Source organism: Anopheles darlingi, chromosome 3, assembly GCF_943734745.1.
Source record: "Anopheles darlingi chromosome 3, idAnoDarlMG_H_01, whole genome shotgun sequence".
NCBI lineage: Eukaryota > Metazoa > Arthropoda > Insecta > Diptera > Culicidae > Anopheles > Anopheles darlingi.
The window spans coordinates 19,953,967-19,971,355 of NC_064875.1; the positions used below are offsets into that span (position 1 = coordinate 19,953,967).

The following is a 17,389-nucleotide window of genomic DNA, read 5'->3' on the forward strand; positions in this document are numbered from 1 at the left end:
GCTGGTTTCGCCTGGACGGCTTGTGCCTCCTTCAAGCTCTCTACCTTCTTCTGCTCCTCTTCAGCTTTGGCCTGCACTTCGCGCAGCAGATTCTCGACGGCCTTGATCTTCTGGCGCAGCTCCTCCAAAGATTGCGCCGACTCACCGGCCGGATTGGTTGTGGCCACCTCTAGGGCGTGCACCAGCCTCGTACGCTTCTTGCGCAGCCGCTTCTTGATTGACTTCGTGGAAGATGCCTCTTCCTTGGGCGCCTGCTGCTCCTCATTGGCCGCCGGTTTCTCGCCAGCCGGCTTCTTCTTGCTGTTGCGGCGGCTATTCTTACGGTTGATACCAGCACCATCTCCATTGGTACCGTTTTCCACGTTCGGTTGTGGCTTAGCGGCCGGTTCCTCCTTCACCGGTTTCTCGAGCACGGGTTTCACTGGCGCCGGAACCGGAACAGCGGCGGCTGCCGGTGATGGTGGAGCGGCTACTTCCTGGCCACCTTCAGTGGTCCCATTTTTAGCCTTCCCTTTCTTGGCCATCCCTTAACGTTGGCTTCCTGTGGGGATCGGGGTTTCCTGTGACAAAAGGATGAATCAAACCATTAATAGCAATCGGAAGATGAAAAGAGAATGAAAAATCTGTGCCAATCATAAACTTCAACCAACACATAGGATAGAAAACAGCATGAAGGAATGTTTCAAGATCATCGACGACGAGGGCGTGTGTTGGTCGTTGCTAATGTGCTTCTTTTCTCAAAACATTCACTAACGCTAACGGCCCCAACTCCCAAGGGAAGGATCATGAATCCGACACGCCGTAGACGTAGATTGTATGTTTACGAACGGCAGAACGGATTCTAAATTTAGTTCCAAATGAGTGTGGTTTTGCGAAAATGGGAATAAAAAACACGGGCCAACGGGCGCACGGGCGTCTCACATTTCGGCAAACAACACTCGAGTCCGCCATTACTGGTTTGGAAGCAGATTACTTTTGGATCCCCAATCAAGCCCCTAAACGATCGTCAGTAATTTTTGGGGAATCTTTTTTTTTTCATTTTTTTTTCATAATCTAAACGATCCAAAGTGAGTAATGGAGAAACATAATTTAAAAAAAGAGGAAGTTGAGATGAAAAACGATCATTCCGGGGCATGTCTAGCGTGTTTAGCGCCACGGCGCATGGCTTGCTGCTACCATAAATCGATGTCACCGCAATGCTCACTCGATGGTAACGTGTTTCACGATCTTTAACCGCACGCACTACTCTACTGCTTCGGTTCTGTGACAGACACAATGTCAGGGTTTCCAAACGCAGTAGGCTTGTCGCGACATTTTTCACCCAATAATCAGCCCCCCATCAGCTGGTTCACTGGTAAGGTGAAGCTACACCGCATGAGCCGTTGACCTCCGGTATATTTTTAAACAAAAAATGTTTTCATACGTGTATCACCCGATGAACCCACCAGCATCACCATCGGTTTCCGTCTTCTACTGTCGGTTGCTTGGTACATTAGGCCATGGTTTGGCTTTTTTTTTGTTACTTTCCACCCATAACACATACACACCCGTGATGGTGGTGTTGATAAATGAGTCTAGAGCGCGACATTTTATGGTAGAATTCTTCTTTGTTTCGGATTCTACCTTGGCCTTACCTCAGGGATATGGCCTCAAGCAGTTGACAGATTGTATAGAATGAAGGTGTTAACATTTTTGGCGAACGTTTTATGTTGCAATCCGATTACTGGTGTTTACTCGACCATTCTGGCGTGTGGCCAAGATATAGTTGGACAGAATTTTGAAAGCGTTAATTTAGTATCCTTGCATTTGCTAATAATGTACTGTATCCATGAATATGCCTACAGTAACCGTAACGAATTGCGGATCGATAGGCGAATGAGTGTCCATCGGCAGTTGGTTACATCAGTGGAGTTACGTCTTTAAAACATCATTCTTCTACAGCTGACCGCAAAAATTTTCGCATTACTGGGGTGGTGCACGGTATCATCCTATGAAAAACAGTAAACAACCAGGCGTCCTCCACCTACACCTAGAAGTGCTCAGATGAGACACTGTGCCGTGTCCGATTGGCACATTTTTAACCGAATGTGGGACCCTCTTCTCAAGACAGCTGTCCACATGGGAAGGGACACGCGAAGAGATGCGCCATCGTGAGGGAAAAAATATAGGCAAACCACATTAGATCTGACTGCTTCTACGTGTTTACATCCGCCATTCGTTTCGCTTTAACGATTTGGGATCATTCTTGGACGGTATTGACTCACTTTCGAGTGAGGAAAAGGAAGTAAAATAGAATCCCCAAACATACCGAAATAGGTGAAAGTAGAAGCACAGAATTGGTTCGTCTAAGTAGCTACGACAGCCCCATTACCATGAGCTATGCGTCGCCAAGAATCTCGCGGTAAATCCGCTCGCCTAGAACGCGACAGCAGAAAGGAGAAGAACATGGGAAAGATTGCTCTTATATTTATAGACCGAAGTGTACCGGTTGAAACTCTTCTCTTGTACGAGCCCCTCGCGAACCCCCACCCAATCGGGTTCCAAAGCCGTACCCCTCCTGCATCATAATCGCACAGTTTATTTCGTCACTAATTATATACAGCATTTGCGAGGTGAGCGCCGCCAAACCATACTAGCCATAGATGGGTCGGCGAGAGTTTCAAGTATCTCTGCATACCAGGCCATTCTGGAGACGTTTCCTCTATTGCCAGGATCGTGGAAACACGTTTAACAGGCGTTAAATGGTTGTTTCCTTCATTTTAAGCTGCTTTCACATCGAACGCGTTTTTAAAAACGCCAAAGTTGGCGTTTTTTGCCGCAAAAGCTTAATTTATTGTTCACACCTAGGTTGCGCGAAGGTCGATTTAAAATACACGAAAAATAGTACCATATCACTACCGCCACCTTATCAAATCATGATAAATAGTTTAATCTTCACGCAAAACAGTTATTACCCGGATTTCAACACATTCCTGCCAAAACAAATTGCAAAACCAAAGGGCAACGCTGGCTTGCTTGCGTAGCCTGCTACAGTCGGCTCAGAACCTGCCACAATCTGTAGATTTTTACAGATCCGAAAAAAAACGCCAACTTTTAAGCTCTTCAAAAGCTCCAAAAAATAGCTTTCGGTGCGTTGCGTGAACACTTCCATATATTTTGATGTGATACAACCGTGTTTTCTGCGTCAAAAAACCTGCTGCGTCTATTAGTGGCGTTTAAACGCGCTCGATGTGAAAGCAGCTTTATGGTGTTGCTGATGCACCGTAGCACAACGCACACTTTGATGGGAATGTTAATCTGACTCCCCGCATGTTAATGGTATCGCGCAGCCTACTCTTACGCAGGCAGTACGCCGGTCGCTAGGAAAAACCACGACGAGCGTGATTAAAGTAACCACGGGTGAGAAGAAAATGAAATATATGTTTAGAAAACAAGGGAGAAGATGCGAACAGCATAGAACCGAAGACAGAAAAGGTGGCAGGAGTCTGTCAGCAAGAATGGAAAGCAAAGAGCAAAGAAGCACTCCATACACGACGGTGACAAGAGCTCGTTGCCGCCGCAGCCACCGTGCAGACCGACGTACCAACGCGCTGTAGCGACGACATCGACGAACGACGACAGAATTTTCACAGTTTCAACAAAAATGCTATTATTATCTTTTCCTACTGCTTTCCACATGGGCGCCTTACGGGTGAAAAAACGGTTCGCTCGCTCCCGGTGCTTGGTTGAAGTCCTCGGTGAATGCTAGAAGATCTACGGCAGAACAAAAAATCTGCTGCACCTCTCCTCTAGGCTTTAGATACTTTCGGCATAGAAACGGTCAAGAATTTCCTAAATCAGAGCCTTCTGAACCATTTACACAACCAAACGATGAACGATCCTAATTTATCGGTTCTAGTAGTCTCAGAACAAATCAACCTGCCTACGGACGGACTCCTATGGGCGAACATAAAATGAATAATCATTACAAAACGAAAACCGCCGATCATCACCTTCTAGTTGATCTAAGAAACCGAAATCCATAAATCAATATCGCACACCAAACGAAATAGGCCGACCGGACGGCCACATGGCGCTGCAGACTGGCTGATCGCGAGCATTATGTAACTAGGGCAGCGCAGGTAATTTTTGAAAACGATTTCTTTTGCAATTCTGATGGATGCAATCGCTGAACTTAACAATGATACGAAACTACCGACAACAGTTCGACTGAACTACACTAGCACAAGAGGAACGCCGGAACATGGGAGGCACTTGCTATACTAAAGTATGCAAATAACTAGATCACATATCGCATAAATTAATCCCACACTGCGTTGCAATACTCCATCATAACTACAGCATTATATTGTAAATGTTTAAAAATATCAAAATCGCACCTACTTTCAATACGTTTAGTACGTCGCTTTCTCGGCGGATTCCGCGTTAAATTTCCACGTTTTCACGATCCGTGTGACTCTTGGGTCTTACTTTTGGATTCCCTAATATTAGATCCTTCTTCCCTTTTTCTCCGCTCTGGTACAAACGGGGTGGTTCACGTGTGGTTCACTTTCGACACTGCGCAACGTAATCCCGTCACGGCGGTTCAGCTAGGACTGAGAACGACGCACAGAATCCCGGTTCCGTTGTAGACAGCGGTTGCTAGATCTTGTACCATTGCGAGGCAAGGCGAGCAGCATTTTGGGGCAGCAATTCAAATGAGTAGAGAGAAAGCGTGAGCAAGCGTATACGAAAGCGAGAGCATGGTGTGTACGGGAGTGCTATGTTTGGAGACCTAGCAGAGCGGTTACTGCGAGACGGCTTTTCCATCTAAACCATTCGTGGGCCGGAATAAGACAATCGTGGAAAATCAGTGTCAAAAGAACGAAAAGAGAGTGCCGAGGAGGTGCCAACGGAAGCACCAACAGACGGTCACTAGTGGAGGCGCATGGCTGGCCGTGTATCCAAGTAGCTTGCAGGACAGCATGCTTTAACTCTCACAAAAAAAAGAACCTTGCCATTGAACCTGCAGCTTCCTATTGGCACACGCAGCGGAAAGAATGGATGGATGTTTGTTTACTTTACACAGAGCTGTTCTACGTGCGTTTGTGTGGTGGTAGAATGAAATTGTTTATTCATAAATGCGTAGAAAAGACCGTAATTAAATCCTTCATTACCCCTTGTCCTTTTCGTTCCCTCCTTCTCCTCCTCTTCCTCGATGTTTCTAAATGCTAAGGTCGAACATGCCGACACCGAGCAGCAGATTGCGACGCGTAAAGTGGAGCGTCAGGAAGGGCGACTGCTTGGTGGGGAACGTGCGCAACAGATACGGTTCGCCATCGCGCACGTCCGGATTGTGCGAAACGTTCACGTTCTCTCCGCTGATGTCATCCACGAGCTTCGTAAAGTCCCACAGCTTGAGCGCACAATCTAAACCACCGGTCGCGAGGATCGTACCGTCGCGGCTAAAGCACAGCGAGTGCACGGAAGCCGTATGACCCGTCAGGGCGGCGATCAGGTGTCCGTGAGCCAGATCCCAAATCAACACCCGATGATCAGCCGACCCCGAAGCCAGGTAGCGTCCGCACATGGAAAAACCAAGCGAGTGTATCGGTGCCTTGTGCCCGGTCAACAACCGATGGTGATTACCGACGCAAACGTCCCACAGGCGCACCGTGCGATCACTCGATCCCGTCGCTACGTAGTTACTGTTCGGATGAAAGATACAAACGTCCACATCGGACAGATGACCGGCGAAGATCCGCAGCGGTTGATGCGAATCCGTTGACCACAGGCGAGCGGTTTTATCGTGCGAACAGCTGACAAAGTAATGGCCATGCGGTGAAAAGCGTACATCCCACACTGGGAACTGGTGGCCTTTGTACACGACCACGCACGTCCACGTGTGCAGTGACCAGAGGCGTATGGTGCAGTCTTCCGAGCATGATAGCACCATCGTACGATCCGGTGCGAATGAAGTACGATACACGGGACCACTATGGCCGCAAAGGGTACGGCACGTTTCTGCCCTTCGATCGTCCAACATACGGATCAGCACATCCTCCGCATCACGATCGATTTCCTTCAGCTGCTCCGCACTCTTCATCTCACGCAGCTTCACCGGTGTCATTGACCACACTTTGATGGTGGAATCGGTGAACCCAACGGCCATAAGGCTAGAATCTTCACTCAATTCAGCACTGGAATTAGACGGAAAACGAAAGCCATTGAATCATTTGCCTTCGAATGATCGAAACCGGTTATCGATTCCTTACCAGGTGACGGTATAGTTTGCATTGAGCAACGTGTACATGCAGATGGAAGGCAACGAATCCGGCCCTAGATTCACGCGCTTCGTTGCCTCACGCAGCGCCTTAATCTTCTCCATCTTGTCCGCATCTTTTAGCTTCGGCAGCGGTATACGATCTAGCGGCGGTGCGTTTGGGTCAGATTTGGCTTTCTTAGAAAACAGTGGATCCTTCTTAGGTTTCTTCTTCTTCGGTTTATCCGGTGCATCGGGATCCATATCGTCGTCCTCCTCCGGTGGCGCCGCCACGAGCGTCTGTACGTCCGGTTCTTTGAGCAGTCCATAGTAAACCTTAATTTTGTTATCTACCCAAAGAAGATGCTTCCGATTAGTATGTTATATGCCCTGCATGGATTCCATGGGAACTTACCCTGCCGCTTCGCTTCGCCAGTCATCGCACCACATGTAGCATCACATTGGGCCTTGTTCCGTGCCACACCCTCGTACAGATCGAAGTACATGTGCTCGTTCACGATGTTCAGTATGACGGATGCCTTCTTCTCGTGCAGATGACGCTTCAGCAGCGATAGCGTATCGCGAGAGATCCGGATTGTGAAGGCGTTCGATTTGAACGTATCCGTGATATCGTTCCCGCTCATCTGATCCCGCTTTGTCACCATCGCCAGTTTGGCCAGCTCGTCCTGATAATAGTACTCCTGCTCGGGGCCAAACTTGGTGATCAGCTTCTTGGCCTGCTCCTCGTGACTGTTGTACACCAGCTCGATGTACATGTGCACCAGCACCGGATACAGGATGAGCGCCAGTTCGTGCTTGTAGATGTCGAGCGAGTCGTCCACAAACTTGCGCAGCTCCATGTACGAGGTTTCGTAAATATCCGGATCGCCCTCACTCTTGTAGGCGGCCAGCACACTGTTCACCTCCGCCTCACCCGCCACATTCTCCTCAGTCAGGGCGGCCTCCTTCCTTAGGAGCTCCTCAGTTCCCTGAAAAACAAACGCCGGAATGTTTAGTACCGGGGGAGAATCACAGCTCGCCGGGATACCTACCTTTAGATTGTACTTCTTCACCACTGCCAGCACGGCCAGCAAGTCCGTTTTACTTTGCGCCATCGCCGGTGGGTGGAAATGGCCAGGTTTTTCCTAATTTTTACTTAAAACACAAAAGTTTTCAAGCGACGCACAACAAAACAATCACCCAGATAACCAGCGATGTCATCAACATACGAAGCCATATGGACCATTTTCGGTGTCCGGTGAGCCGAGTTTGTAGCTAATTTTGGTACACTCAAGCGCCCTCAGCGTCTGCTGGTTGTCTGGGGTGGAACGATGGAAACTGGGACGGTCCGAAGCGCGCGAAATCGGCACACGCGCCACGCGGTATCATTTTGAATGACCGCAGTCGATTTCAAATAAACGGAAATCAATATTTCTGTCGATGTAGAGGGGTTCTCAAAAGAAATATATTATTTTTAGCAACCTTTTTGATTGGATTGGGGTACGTGATCATCATTAATTAATCATTTCACGCACGTACATCCTCTTCATTTCAAATCAATATTACGCAAACGAAAACCGTTTGACCTCCAAAAAGTTTGCTCCAAGATCATGCGAGATCATAACGGAAAACAACCCAAGACCAAAGTATCAATTATCGCTGGCATGCCATTTCTCCGCTCCGTCACGCCAGCACCCGAGGGTCATCGATTATTAACCTTATCGACGCCCACAATGCTACCGCGGCGGGATGGCGTGATTCAAGTCAATCAAACGATCAACTCGTCGGTACGGTCAGCCAAAAATATTTTAGCGGCGGCTTCATATTCATCAAAACAACAACAAGCTCGCACGATCCCAAGGTTTCATCTGTTGCTGAGCCGAGGCCCGCTCTCGTTACCACACGCCGCCACACGGGCATCTTCCGCATCCCTCCACACTCCACGTGGCCGAATTTCGGTCGTATCAAAATCATTCCGCACGCAGCTGATTGGTCCAAGCCCTGTGGACACACCTTTCTTCGAGGCTACGAGGCCATCGCGGGAACGTTGGCCTCCTCCAACGTCCTATCGGCTCTTGATGATAAGAGCACCGCGACTCGCGGCGGCGACGACGACGACGACGACGACGCAAAACACATTGCGTATGGCTTTTCTTTCATGCTTCTCGTCTCACTCAAGATGATGCCGAGGGCAATGAGTTGCTGTTTAGAATACAAAATACTAACATTAAGATGCCCAGTACGCCCAATTCGAACGCCGGCCACCGGAGAGCACGATGATCGTTAAGAGATTTTTAAAGTGTTTTCTGTTTCCTCGCTAGAGGTCACATGGCGGTTGTGCTATGTGCTGTGGCGTCGTAATTTCGCAAATCTCCTATCTGCTCTCACGGCAGCACACAATGAGGACAATGATGTGGTCCAAAACAACTCATTCATTACACTCTCCGATTCAGTGTCAGCGATAAATCCGCTGGACAGCTGGAATATCCACGCCGGATCGTAATTGAAGTGCGATGTGCGTTCGCTGCTCCAGCCTAAAGGTCATATTTACTTAACTGGTTTGTAGCTTTCGGATACCTCCTTCCCCCAAAAAATGGTTCCCAAATTAGCGAATTCATCTCAAAGCGGCGCCCACTCAAGCGGTGGCGCCGATTGGCTCCAGTTCGCGATGGCGATCGCGCGATCGCTCGCTATCCTACGGCATAACGATTCGAATAATATTTGAGCAAGCGGTTAGCTAGCGGTACCGTGCGTCGTAGCGCCGGCATAGTCCCGATAAACAAGTTTCTCCCAGGATTGTATCGAGCGAATCGTGCGTTACTATCCGCGGAAATGGCCAGCGACAGTTGCCAGGCGCGAATGGCGAACGAAGCGATGAGTCATGCGATGCTGTTCCCGCACGTAACTATTGATCTGTTTCTTGTTCGCATATTTGAGCCACGAGTGAGAGAAGATGTTCCGCCAGTAACAGGACAAAACCCCTCGCCCGTGGTACAGTGCGCAAGAAGAGAACATCTTCGCTGTTTGTTTCCTATTGATACTGTGAGGGCGCGCGTCGCCGTAAAGCCGCCGAAGATAGCGACCGCGAACAAAGATCGGCGGCCTAGTACCCCTCCCATCCCCTCTTTCGAACTCTTTCCTGTCGTCCATCTCATCGGTGGACCGAAGTCCGTCGTGTTTCCGTTGCTATACGAGATGGCCGATGGTAGCAAGCATGGCATGTCCATGCTGCCTTGGTAGTGGCCACCGTAGTACATCCACCATTGCGCGAAGCACGACGCATAGTGGTTGGTGGTCGTCGTGCGATGGTTTCGCACGGACGGCGCGGACGACGCGACGGCGGTTCGTGCATCTTGTGTGCGGTGCGGAGGCATCCGAGCCCACCACTTATAAGACGTTTGCCCGAGCCCGCTCCGCTTCACTGTGTCATTTTGGAAGCTCCAGCGTACAAACGAGCCTCGGGCACCGTGTAGTGCGGTTCCATACCGCGGTAGCAGCAGCAGCAGCAGGTGATCGTCTCACCGTTGAGGTGAAATAGTACCGTGCAACCGGAAGTGGAAGCTGGAAAGTGAGTGAAACGGAAGAAGTGATAGTTCAAGGAGTGTCCTAGAGGTCAGTTCGGACTTGGTGGGTTTTTTTTAAATTGTGTGAAGAAATTCCGTGTTTTCGGAGCGCTGTTACATTCTCCGAATATTGCGTAAGTTGATTTTCCGTTTTACCGATTAACGATCGACGACTCCAAGTGTATTTGGTGGCGAGTTTCATAAGAGCTTCAGTGTTTTTTTTTTGTACTGTTTTTAATGGTGTGAAGGTGATCACTTATTTTGGAAAGGCGGCACGATAAACGCTTGGTTGAAGACGCTGTTCAATTCAAGTAGTTCGAATATTTTGGTTTCCTTATACACGATGATCGCGCGATCGTTCGCGTAGTATTTGAGTGCCGCTTCCGCTGTAGAATAGCAATTGAAAGGGGACCTGCAATTAGATATTACTGAATCAATCTGATTCAATTAGTGATCATAAACAGCTCATCAAAAATCTCGCTCGGGTCGGTCCGGCTGGGCTAATACTTTGATATCGATCTCATTAGCGAACTCGCCCGGGTACTAAAAGGATCGACATCTCTTAGCATCTCCGCAAGCTAAGAAGCTCTTGTTTGTTTTGTGTGTCATTTGGCTCGGTTGTTAATTATTAACCACTAAGCTGGATATCCCGGGTGAGTAGGACAAACGCAAATCGGGATCACCAAGGCGATAGGTCATGATCAAGTGTAGCGCATCTCGCGATCACACCACGCGAGAAACCACGCGCGTCGAACAATGGCGTCAGCGGGCACTGTGTGTTTGGTGATGTCGATTGCAAAAAATCCGCTTCGTTGCCGTGCGCTCTCCGAGATACCGAGAGGACGAGCCCCCATTTGGCGCCCCTCGGGGGACCAATCAACAAAGTGTGTGCCCGGACACCGGTTTCTGGTATCAGCTGACGAAAGAGCTAATTGATGGTCAACGCGCACGGACCGCGCCGGCGGCGGTTCCACCGTTATTATCATTCTTATTATTCGCCGCAGACACCGCAGTCGGCGTAACGTGTTGTCAAGGCTATTTTTGTTTTGCGTGTCGTTCGTTTTTACACGCTGCTTGATCGCACGATCGGCCGATTGACGATGATTGCTGATCGGTCACCCAACTGCCTCCCCGTCGCCAAAAAGATGCTTCATCATTTATCATTTCATATTCGGTTTTCTCTTTTCTTGTTTTTTTCGCTACGGGTCAACGTATAGGATCACATCCTGTTCGAGGCAAAAACTACGAAACTAGCAAAAGGGATTCAACATGAGCTTTCAACGACGCACTTCAGAAAAGACGTCAGAGCTGACGGCATCCGTGCCGGTGAAGCTGCTAACGGCCGGCACTGCGGCCTGCTTTGCCGACTTCATCAGCTTCCCACTCGATACGGCCAAAGTGCGGCTACAGGTAAGCCCAACCTTGCGGCGCGGAAGGTTATTCCAAAATCCGCCACTTCTGGGGTAGACTAGACTCTAGCCACCGATGTCTATTCTTTTCTTGTGCTTCCTATATCGAGCTCGCTCGATCGGTCGGTTGTAAGCGCAAGTACGCGGTTGCGTACCACTCGGTGATGGTGGTGGTGGCTAAATGAACGTCTGTGCATGCGATCCTCCTCCTTGCAATGGTCGACGGTTACGGTTCGACGATCCCCGACCGACCGGCCACCAACCACTCGCGACGCGCGATCATAATGAGCGCGTAAGCGAAGCGATCGAACGAAGGCCTTCGTCCACATAAAACTAGCTGGCACCGGACCGTCGCGGCCACCGGGTACAAAGTTCGTGTGTGGACAAGTTTCTTCTCGCACGCCGCGATTGGGGGCGCGTGCTCTAGCGTCGCGCTCGTAACCGTGCCGATGGCCTATGTAGGCCAGAGGCTCATTAGACGAGGCAGAGAGAGAGAGCGAGCGAGTGACAAAGGGCCATTGGTAGGACTTTGATCTCCGGATGTAGCCCGGCCGTCGGTGTCCTTCGCCTTACGCGTGCTGGACCGGAGGGTTACGCAAGGCACCAACCGATACCACCGCGCTAACGGTGGTTCTGGTTATCGAAATTCAAATCATGGACCATTCCTCGGGGCCCAAAATGGCATGGCAAAGTGACAAAACTAAAACCAAGACCAAGCCCCGCAGCGTAAGGTCGGACACTATAGGACCCGAAGATGGTCAAGGCCATCTATGCCATCGACTCGACAACACAACGCTGTTCGGTCTCAACAAAAATTTATGATGCCATCGGAAAGGCGTATATCTCGCCCTAATCTACTATCAATTTAGCAGCTGACACAAACGGCTGATCGATAGGTGTACAACACCTTGAACACCCCCTTCACATTCCTCACGCCAAAGGGATTGCGGAGAGATAAGCGCATTTTCCACGCGCCACAGAGATACCGGTGATCGGTGAAGCAAATGTACAATGAGAGTACCGGAACCGTTGTTACGGTCCTCGGTGGCAACGCACAATGCGCACAGTGCTTGCTAGATGATAATTGTTTCCGTCCGTCGTTGTTGCAGATTCAAGGTGAACAACCGATCCGTACGGTCGCTATGACTCCTGCCATCAACACACCTGCCGCTTCGCTCAAGCTGAACCCCGTACCGATACCGGCGACACAGCACGTACAGTATCGCGGTCTGGTGGGTACGATTACCACCATCACCCGCCAGGAAGGGTTCCGTACGCTCTACAATGGTCTATCGGCGGGCCTGCAACGTCAGCTGTGCTTCTGCTCCATCCGTCTCGGTCTCTACGATACCGTCAAGGCGTTCTATGGTTCCCTGCTTAAAGGTAAAAATCGTGTGTTCGCGCATCGCAGTAGCCCAGAGGATTAACAGCTCATCTCATCATATTCACTTTCCCTTCCGATAGAAAACGAAGCCGGTCTTCAGATTGGAACCCGCGTACTGGCCGGACTGACGACGGGTGCGGCGGCGGTGATGGTCGCTCAGCCAACGGATGTGGTGAAGGTTCGATTCCAGGCGGCTACCCGTTCCTCGACCGGGCGTCGGTATGCTTCGACGATCGAAGCCTACCGGACGATACACCGGGAGGAGGGTATGCGCGGACTGTGGCGTGGTGCGATGCCGAATATAGGGCGCAATGCGATCGTCAACGTGGCCGAGATCGTGTGTTACGATGTGGTGAAGGATTGTCTACTGCTGTACGCCCACATGCCGAACGATATCCGGTGTCACTTTTCGGCGGCCATTGCGGCCGGTCTAGCGGCCACAGTCGTTGCTTCACCGGTGGATGTGGTGAAGACGCGCTACATGAATTCCCCGCGCGGTCAGTATCGCGGTGCGATCGATTGTGCCATCCGGATGGGCGCGAAGGAGGGTATGGGCGCATTCTATAAGGGTTTTGCGCCCTCCTTTGCCCGGATCGTCACCTGGAACATCGTCATGTGGATATCCTATGAGCAGCTGAAGCTGGTCATGTTCCATCGCAGCTAAATCTCCAGCCCCAGCCCAGGGAGGCGTTGACGATATGTCTTTGTTTTTTTTTTACCCGTGGATAAGGATACGACAATCTGCTTTTTTTTTATTTAATGGACGCGGTATGACCGAGGAACTTGCATGACTGAGCTGCGAGCAGCGCGCGCGCCCCGGAAGAGAGCGGAAGCGTCATCGAACAGGATTCGAGATCATAGGGGAAATGTTCCACTTTTTAATCCCTCTCATCCAACCTTTTTTTACGATTTAACTGTGAATGTGATAGCCAGCCAAGCTTGCATAATGCGTGAGTGATGTATGTATGTCGTGTGAATGTATGTATGCATGTATGTATGTAGGAAGAGAACAATGTAACAATGGAACAACGAACGTGACAAAAGATGATTAAAAATCAACTTGATATATATATTTGTAAAAACGGATCTCGTGTTTTCCACTTGTTGCTTCACCTTACAACAGTTCCCTTAGCTGGTTACAGTTCTCTTTACTTATCTTGCGCATCAGTAGCGCCCTCCGTTCATCGGTCATTTCGTATCTCTTTATCACGGTCGGTAGCCCAGAGTCGGCAGATGCAGAGGAGGACTGCTGGCTAGAGGAGGGTTCGCGATCTGGATAATCAACGCGCCAAAAGCATTTGATCTCATGCAGAACCTGATTCAATTCCGCCAGCATCGTATCGAGTAGCTTAAGGGTTGCTTCCCGATCGATTTGATTCCTTCGCATCAGCTCGCCCGGGTCCGGTCTGGTGGGAATCATCCCGACGACCACATCGTTGTGCAACCGTACCGAGAGCCCCGGTGCCGTACTATCCGATAGCTTTACTCCCATGTGCCATCTTTGTCTCTTTATTCGAGGTGGTTCGACCAGATCAATGACTTCACCGAACACGACGAAACTTGTACCGGCGCGATCGGTCGGCTCGAGTGCATCGAGCTGTTCGATCGTCACCAAACTGATGTTGTCGATTCGGAATGCGTAACTCGGGGAAAGGATACCGGGAATCGATGACATCGAAACGGAACCTAAATCTACCACGGTATCCATACTGTCCTCGAATACCGATACGGCATTGAACTGATTAAACCTCTTACTTGTGGTACTTTCTTCCACCTCGATAACTCGGTTCGTCTTCTCCGGTTCAGGTTCCGCCGCCATCGTCATCGGTTCATGCTCATTACTCAAGCGGCTCTTTTTCATCTGTGGTGACCTGAGTGTCTCCTCGTCCGGTTCTTCGGGCCAGTCCGAAGGAGCAAAGGCATTGGCTGCTGCTTGCTGTTCTCGCATTTCGTTCTGAATTTCATTCTCCAGCGAGTTCATTAAATCGAAATCATCTTCATCCGGTTCGGCTAATCGTGGCGGTGGCGACGGGCGACGGGCTATGGCACGTGATGGTTGTGGGCGTACGGGTGAAGGTTGTGAGTATCTTGTCGATGATACCTGTTCGTTCATGATTTCCGGCTCAACCGGATCCTCGATCAAATTCACCAGCTCATCTAGCTCATCGTCATCCATTAGCGTACTGATCGCAGGCACTTGTTCCGGTTTACTCTCACCCCGTGGTTGGCTCGTCTCGATGGAATCTAAATCCACGGCCAAAAGCAAGGAATCATCGTCACCATCCTCCACCACGATCACAGAAGGTGACTTATTACGGTGACTCGTTCTCGTTGTCTGGCCTCTTTGACTCTGACTGGTCATAGCGATCGATTGAATGTTGCCATAGTTGGTACGCGTACGGCTCTCCTCCACTTCCGACTCTTCGTATTCGATTTTAGGGTTTGGATTGATCGGTTTGTTCATGGCCCGTAGCAGCACGTTTTCGTACGCGTTATCGATCAGCAGCACATCGATCTCTCCACCGAGGAGACGAACATTTTTGGGCTCCAGAAACAGGACACCGTTGATGCAACGGAGTGGTCCACTTAGCAGTATCTTCGATCCCGGTGCAAGCTTCGTGTTGAGGCATCGGATCGGACTGTGCTCCATGGCTGTGACCGTTTGTTTCCCATCCGAAAGTTCCAGTTTCAACATACGGCGCCTGCGGGAGAAGCAGAACCAGGGCGTTAGAACTCGATGTGGTGGAACCTTCTTCTGGGGATTGTGGAGAGATAACTACTTCTTTGTGTGTTGCGTTTGGTTCTTTCGCATCTGCACCTCATCGTCCGCTTCGTCCAGCTTCTTGTCGTACATTTTTCGCCACTGATCGTACGCAGATTCCGCTGGAAAAACAACGAAAAAAAACCCAGTTAAAAATATTCCTCTTCTTGCTACCATCGCTGGCCTGCCTTACAGATATCGATCAGTTGGTGCATTTGAATCGGGAAGCTGCCGTTCAGAGTGTACTGTTCCGTTCGGCTGTTGAAGCCGGTCGGTAGCACCGCGACCCCGATCTCGCGCAGATCCGCCAGCAACCACTGGCTGAAGGCGAACTCGAAAAGGCTCTCGTTGGTGGTTTGTGGGTTTTCTTGCAGACAAAACGACACGCAGCCCGTTAACCACTCGTCGATCACTTTGATATTGAACTCGCGCACAAACCGCAGCTTAACCTGCTGCACGCGGACGTTGTCGTTTTGTATCATGCTGGCCACCGGAACTCGGTTAAGGACGGAACAGGAAGCGGGTTCTTCCGGATGGGATTTCCGCGGGCAAAAACAGTGGCTACGTTCGGTGCATCGAGGTTTGAGGCGGAGAGTGGGGTTTGCTGTGATTAATCTCTAGACAAATTACTACAAAATAGCAAATTTGCTTTCGCAGTTTAACAAAAAGCACTATTTTTACACGTTAAACGCTTAAAACGGAGAATTACACGTAGAAAAAAAAAACGGAAAACTGGGACAAAAAGCCGCGCACCGAACTGTCAAAACGGATTTGTTTACAAATCGCGAGGAAGTCTTTTTGAACGCGCGTTTGGATGCGGAAAAAACGGAAAAATGTCGAATTTAAGCGTTTGCCGGCTGTGCTTAAGAGAAGAAGAGCTCAATCAACTCAAACAGGATGACGAGAACATTCTGCAGATGATCCAGCTGCTCATATCGTTACACGTAAAGCAGAACAACAACCGGAAGCTGCGAACTTTGGCCGCTAACTTCCTTCTGCTCATGTTTTTTCCAGATATGGGACGATTCCGAGACGTTAACCCTTTTCCTGTGCGTACACTGTGAAACGCTGTTGAACCAATTCCAGCTGTATCGTGAAGAGTGCATCAATAACGACAAGATATTTCGACAACGGCTGGCGGAAGACGCCGAACGGAGAGCGAAATCGGACGAATACGAAAGCAGCCAACAAAAACTGGACGAAATCGAAGTGGATGGCACGAGACTGGCTGTGATATTTGAAGATGAAGAGCCACAAATGGTGACAAGGCAGCGACGAACGGTACAGAAATCCGCCAAACCCCCCGAGGTTCCGAGAGGAAAAGAAGCGCAGCCTCACGAGAAGCAAACAAAGACGAAAGAAGGCCAGCATCAAGCGCAACGGTTGGTGCCATGTAAGCAGTGCGGAAAGATGATCGTCCGTAGCAATATGCACAAGCACCTGGCAACGCATAATCCGGATCGGCCGCAGAAGAGTTGCTCGCACTGTGGCAAGATGTTCAGGGATTCGCAGCTTCTAAACGTACACATCAACAGCCACCACACGTTCGAGAGGAAGTACGTATGCGATGAGTGCGGCGCAGTGTACTTACGACCCAACTCGCTTCGGGAGCATAAGCTGGCGAAACATTCTTCCGAGGCACGGTACGAGTGCAAGGAGTGTGGCATGAGGTTTTCCAATTTCTCCAAAAAGAGTCACCATTACATAGCGATGCACACAGACGTGAAACCATTTGCCTGCCAGTACTGCGATAAAGCCTTCAAGTTTAAGTAAGAGGGATTTAAATGGTTCATCATACTTTCAAATGGCTAACGACGGGAACGTGGGTTGCTTTCCCTTTTCAGGTGCGATCTGACGATTCACACTCGAGTCCACACCGGCGAGAAACCGTTCAAATGCGATATCTGCGGGAAATCCTTCAGCAAGAGCTACAACGTCGTTATTCATAAGAAATCTCATCGAAATGTTGATTAGATAAAATAAATTCTAAAATAGAAAAAGGAAAAACGAAAATCGCTGTTCCGAAATTTT

At 49.7% G+C, this 17,389-nt stretch overlaps 5 protein-coding genes across 9 annotated transcripts in view; 2 read left to right on the plus strand and 3 right to left on the minus strand.

Moving 5' to 3' along the window:
• LOC125953743 (neurofilament heavy polypeptide-like) overlaps positions 1-4,609 on the minus strand; it is a 7,043-nt gene extending 2,434 nt beyond the window's left edge. Inside the window, exons 1-2 of one of the 2 annotated variants that reach the window (XM_049683500.1) lie at positions 4,384-4,609; positions 1-560 (exon numbers count right to left, since the gene is read on the minus strand). The exon at positions 1-560 is cut by the window's left edge and continues 2,209 nt beyond it. In XM_049683500.1, the coding sequence (XP_049539457.1) occupies positions 1-524 (524 nt within the window). In that variant the 5' untranslated portion in view covers positions 525-560; positions 4,384-4,609. Of the gene's footprint in view, positions 561-4,379 lie in introns of both variants that reach the window. The other variant, XM_049683502.1, reaches the window with a different exon arrangement.
• Positions 4,610-5,077: 468 nt separating this feature from the next.
• Positions 5,078-7,435, minus strand: LOC125953750 (transcription initiation factor TFIID subunit 5). The gene is made up of 4 exons (XM_049683515.1): positions 7,294-7,435; positions 6,657-7,230; positions 6,255-6,591; positions 5,078-6,179 (listed from the first exon to the last, which is right to left on the minus strand). The coding sequence occupies exons 1-4, from the start codon at positions 7,354-7,356 to the stop codon at positions 5,204-5,206; spliced, it is 1,950 nt and encodes a 649-aa protein (XP_049539472.1). The 5' UTR covers positions 7,357-7,435; the 3' UTR covers positions 5,078-5,203.
• A 2,069-nt stretch (positions 7,436-9,504) lies between these two features.
• Positions 9,505-13,630, plus strand: LOC125953759 (mitochondrial uncoupling protein 2-like). 4 transcript variants are annotated; one of them, XM_049683529.1, is made up of 4 exons: positions 9,505-9,938; positions 11,022-11,214; positions 12,323-12,596; positions 12,678-13,630. In XM_049683529.1, exons 2-4 carry the CDS (start codon positions 11,074-11,076, stop codon positions 13,259-13,261), a joined length of 999 nt encoding a protein of 332 aa, XP_049539486.1. In that variant the 5' UTR covers positions 9,505-9,938; positions 11,022-11,073; the 3' UTR covers positions 13,262-13,630. The 4 variants fall into 4 exon arrangements, with proteins under 4 accessions (XP_049539486.1, XP_049539487.1, XP_049539488.1 ...); XM_049683530.1 differs by having other exon boundaries at positions 9,505-9,853; XM_049683531.1 differs by having other exon boundaries at positions 9,505-9,809.
• Positions 13,631-13,686: 56 nt separating this feature from the next.
• Positions 13,687-16,003, minus strand: LOC125953749 (recQ-mediated genome instability protein 1-like). Its single transcript, XM_049683514.1, has 3 exons — positions 15,552-16,003; positions 15,378-15,480; positions 13,687-15,299 (listed from the first exon to the last, which is right to left on the minus strand). The coding sequence occupies exons 1-3, from the start codon at positions 15,838-15,840 to the stop codon at positions 13,712-13,714; spliced, it is 1,980 nt and encodes a 659-aa protein (XP_049539471.1). The 5' UTR covers positions 15,841-16,003; the 3' UTR covers positions 13,687-13,711.
• A 146-nt stretch (positions 16,004-16,149) lies between these two features.
• On the plus strand, positions 16,150-17,384 carry LOC125953761 (zinc finger protein 239-like). The gene is made up of 3 exons (XM_049683533.1): positions 16,150-16,302; positions 16,373-17,127; positions 17,203-17,384. The coding sequence occupies exons 1-3, from the start codon at positions 16,192-16,194 to the stop codon at positions 17,330-17,332; spliced, it is 996 nt and encodes a 331-aa protein (XP_049539490.1). The 5' UTR covers positions 16,150-16,191; the 3' UTR covers positions 17,333-17,384.
• Positions 17,385-17,389: the final 5 nt, after the last annotated feature.

Excerpts from the sequence above, each read along its gene's own strand:
- LOC125953750 (XM_049683515.1), bottom strand. The coding sequence starts at position 7,356 with ATGGCGCAAAGTAAAACGGACTTGCTGGCCGTGCTGGCAGTGGTGAAG. Across the intron at positions 7,231-7,293 it reads TGAAGAAGTACAATCTAAAG|GGAACTGAGGAGCTCCTAAG; the intron begins GTAGGTATCCCG and ends TTTGTTTTTCAG. Across the intron at positions 6,180-6,254 it reads GCAAACTATACCGTCACCTG|TGCTGAATTGAGTGAAGATT; the intron begins GTAAGGAATCGA and ends GTCTAATTCCAG.
- LOC125953759 (XM_049683529.1), top strand. The coding sequence starts at position 11,074 with ATGAGCTTTCAACGACGCACTTCAGAAAAGACGTCAGAGCTGACGGCA. Across the intron at positions 11,215-12,322 it reads CGGCCAAAGTGCGGCTACAG|ATTCAAGGTGAACAACCGAT; the intron begins GTAAGCCCAACC and ends TCGTTGTTGCAG. Across the intron at positions 12,597-12,677 it reads CTATGGTTCCCTGCTTAAAG|AAAACGAAGCCGGTCTTCAG; the intron begins GTAAAAATCGTG and ends CCCTTCCGATAG.
- LOC125953761 (XM_049683533.1), top strand. The coding sequence starts at position 16,192 with ATGTCGAATTTAAGCGTTTGCCGGCTGTGCTTAAGAGAAGAAGAGCTC. Across the intron at positions 16,303-16,372 it reads AGCTGCTCATATCGTTACAC|ATATGGGACGATTCCGAGAC; the intron begins GTAAAGCAGAAC and ends TGTTTTTTCCAG. Across the intron at positions 17,128-17,202 it reads GATAAAGCCTTCAAGTTTAA|GTGCGATCTGACGATTCACA; the intron begins GTAAGAGGGATT and ends TTCCCTTTTCAG.
- LOC125953749 (XM_049683514.1), bottom strand. The coding sequence starts at position 15,840 with ATGATACAAAACGACAACGTCCGCGTGCAGCAGGTTAAGCTGCGGTTT. Across the intron at positions 15,481-15,551 it reads GCACCAACTGATCGATATCT|CGGAATCTGCGTACGATCAG; the intron begins GTAAGGCAGGCC and ends TTGTTTTTCCAG. Across the intron at positions 15,300-15,377 it reads CAAACGCAACACACAAAGAA|GCGCCGTATGTTGAAACTGG; the intron begins GTAGTTATCTCT and ends CTTCTCCCGCAG.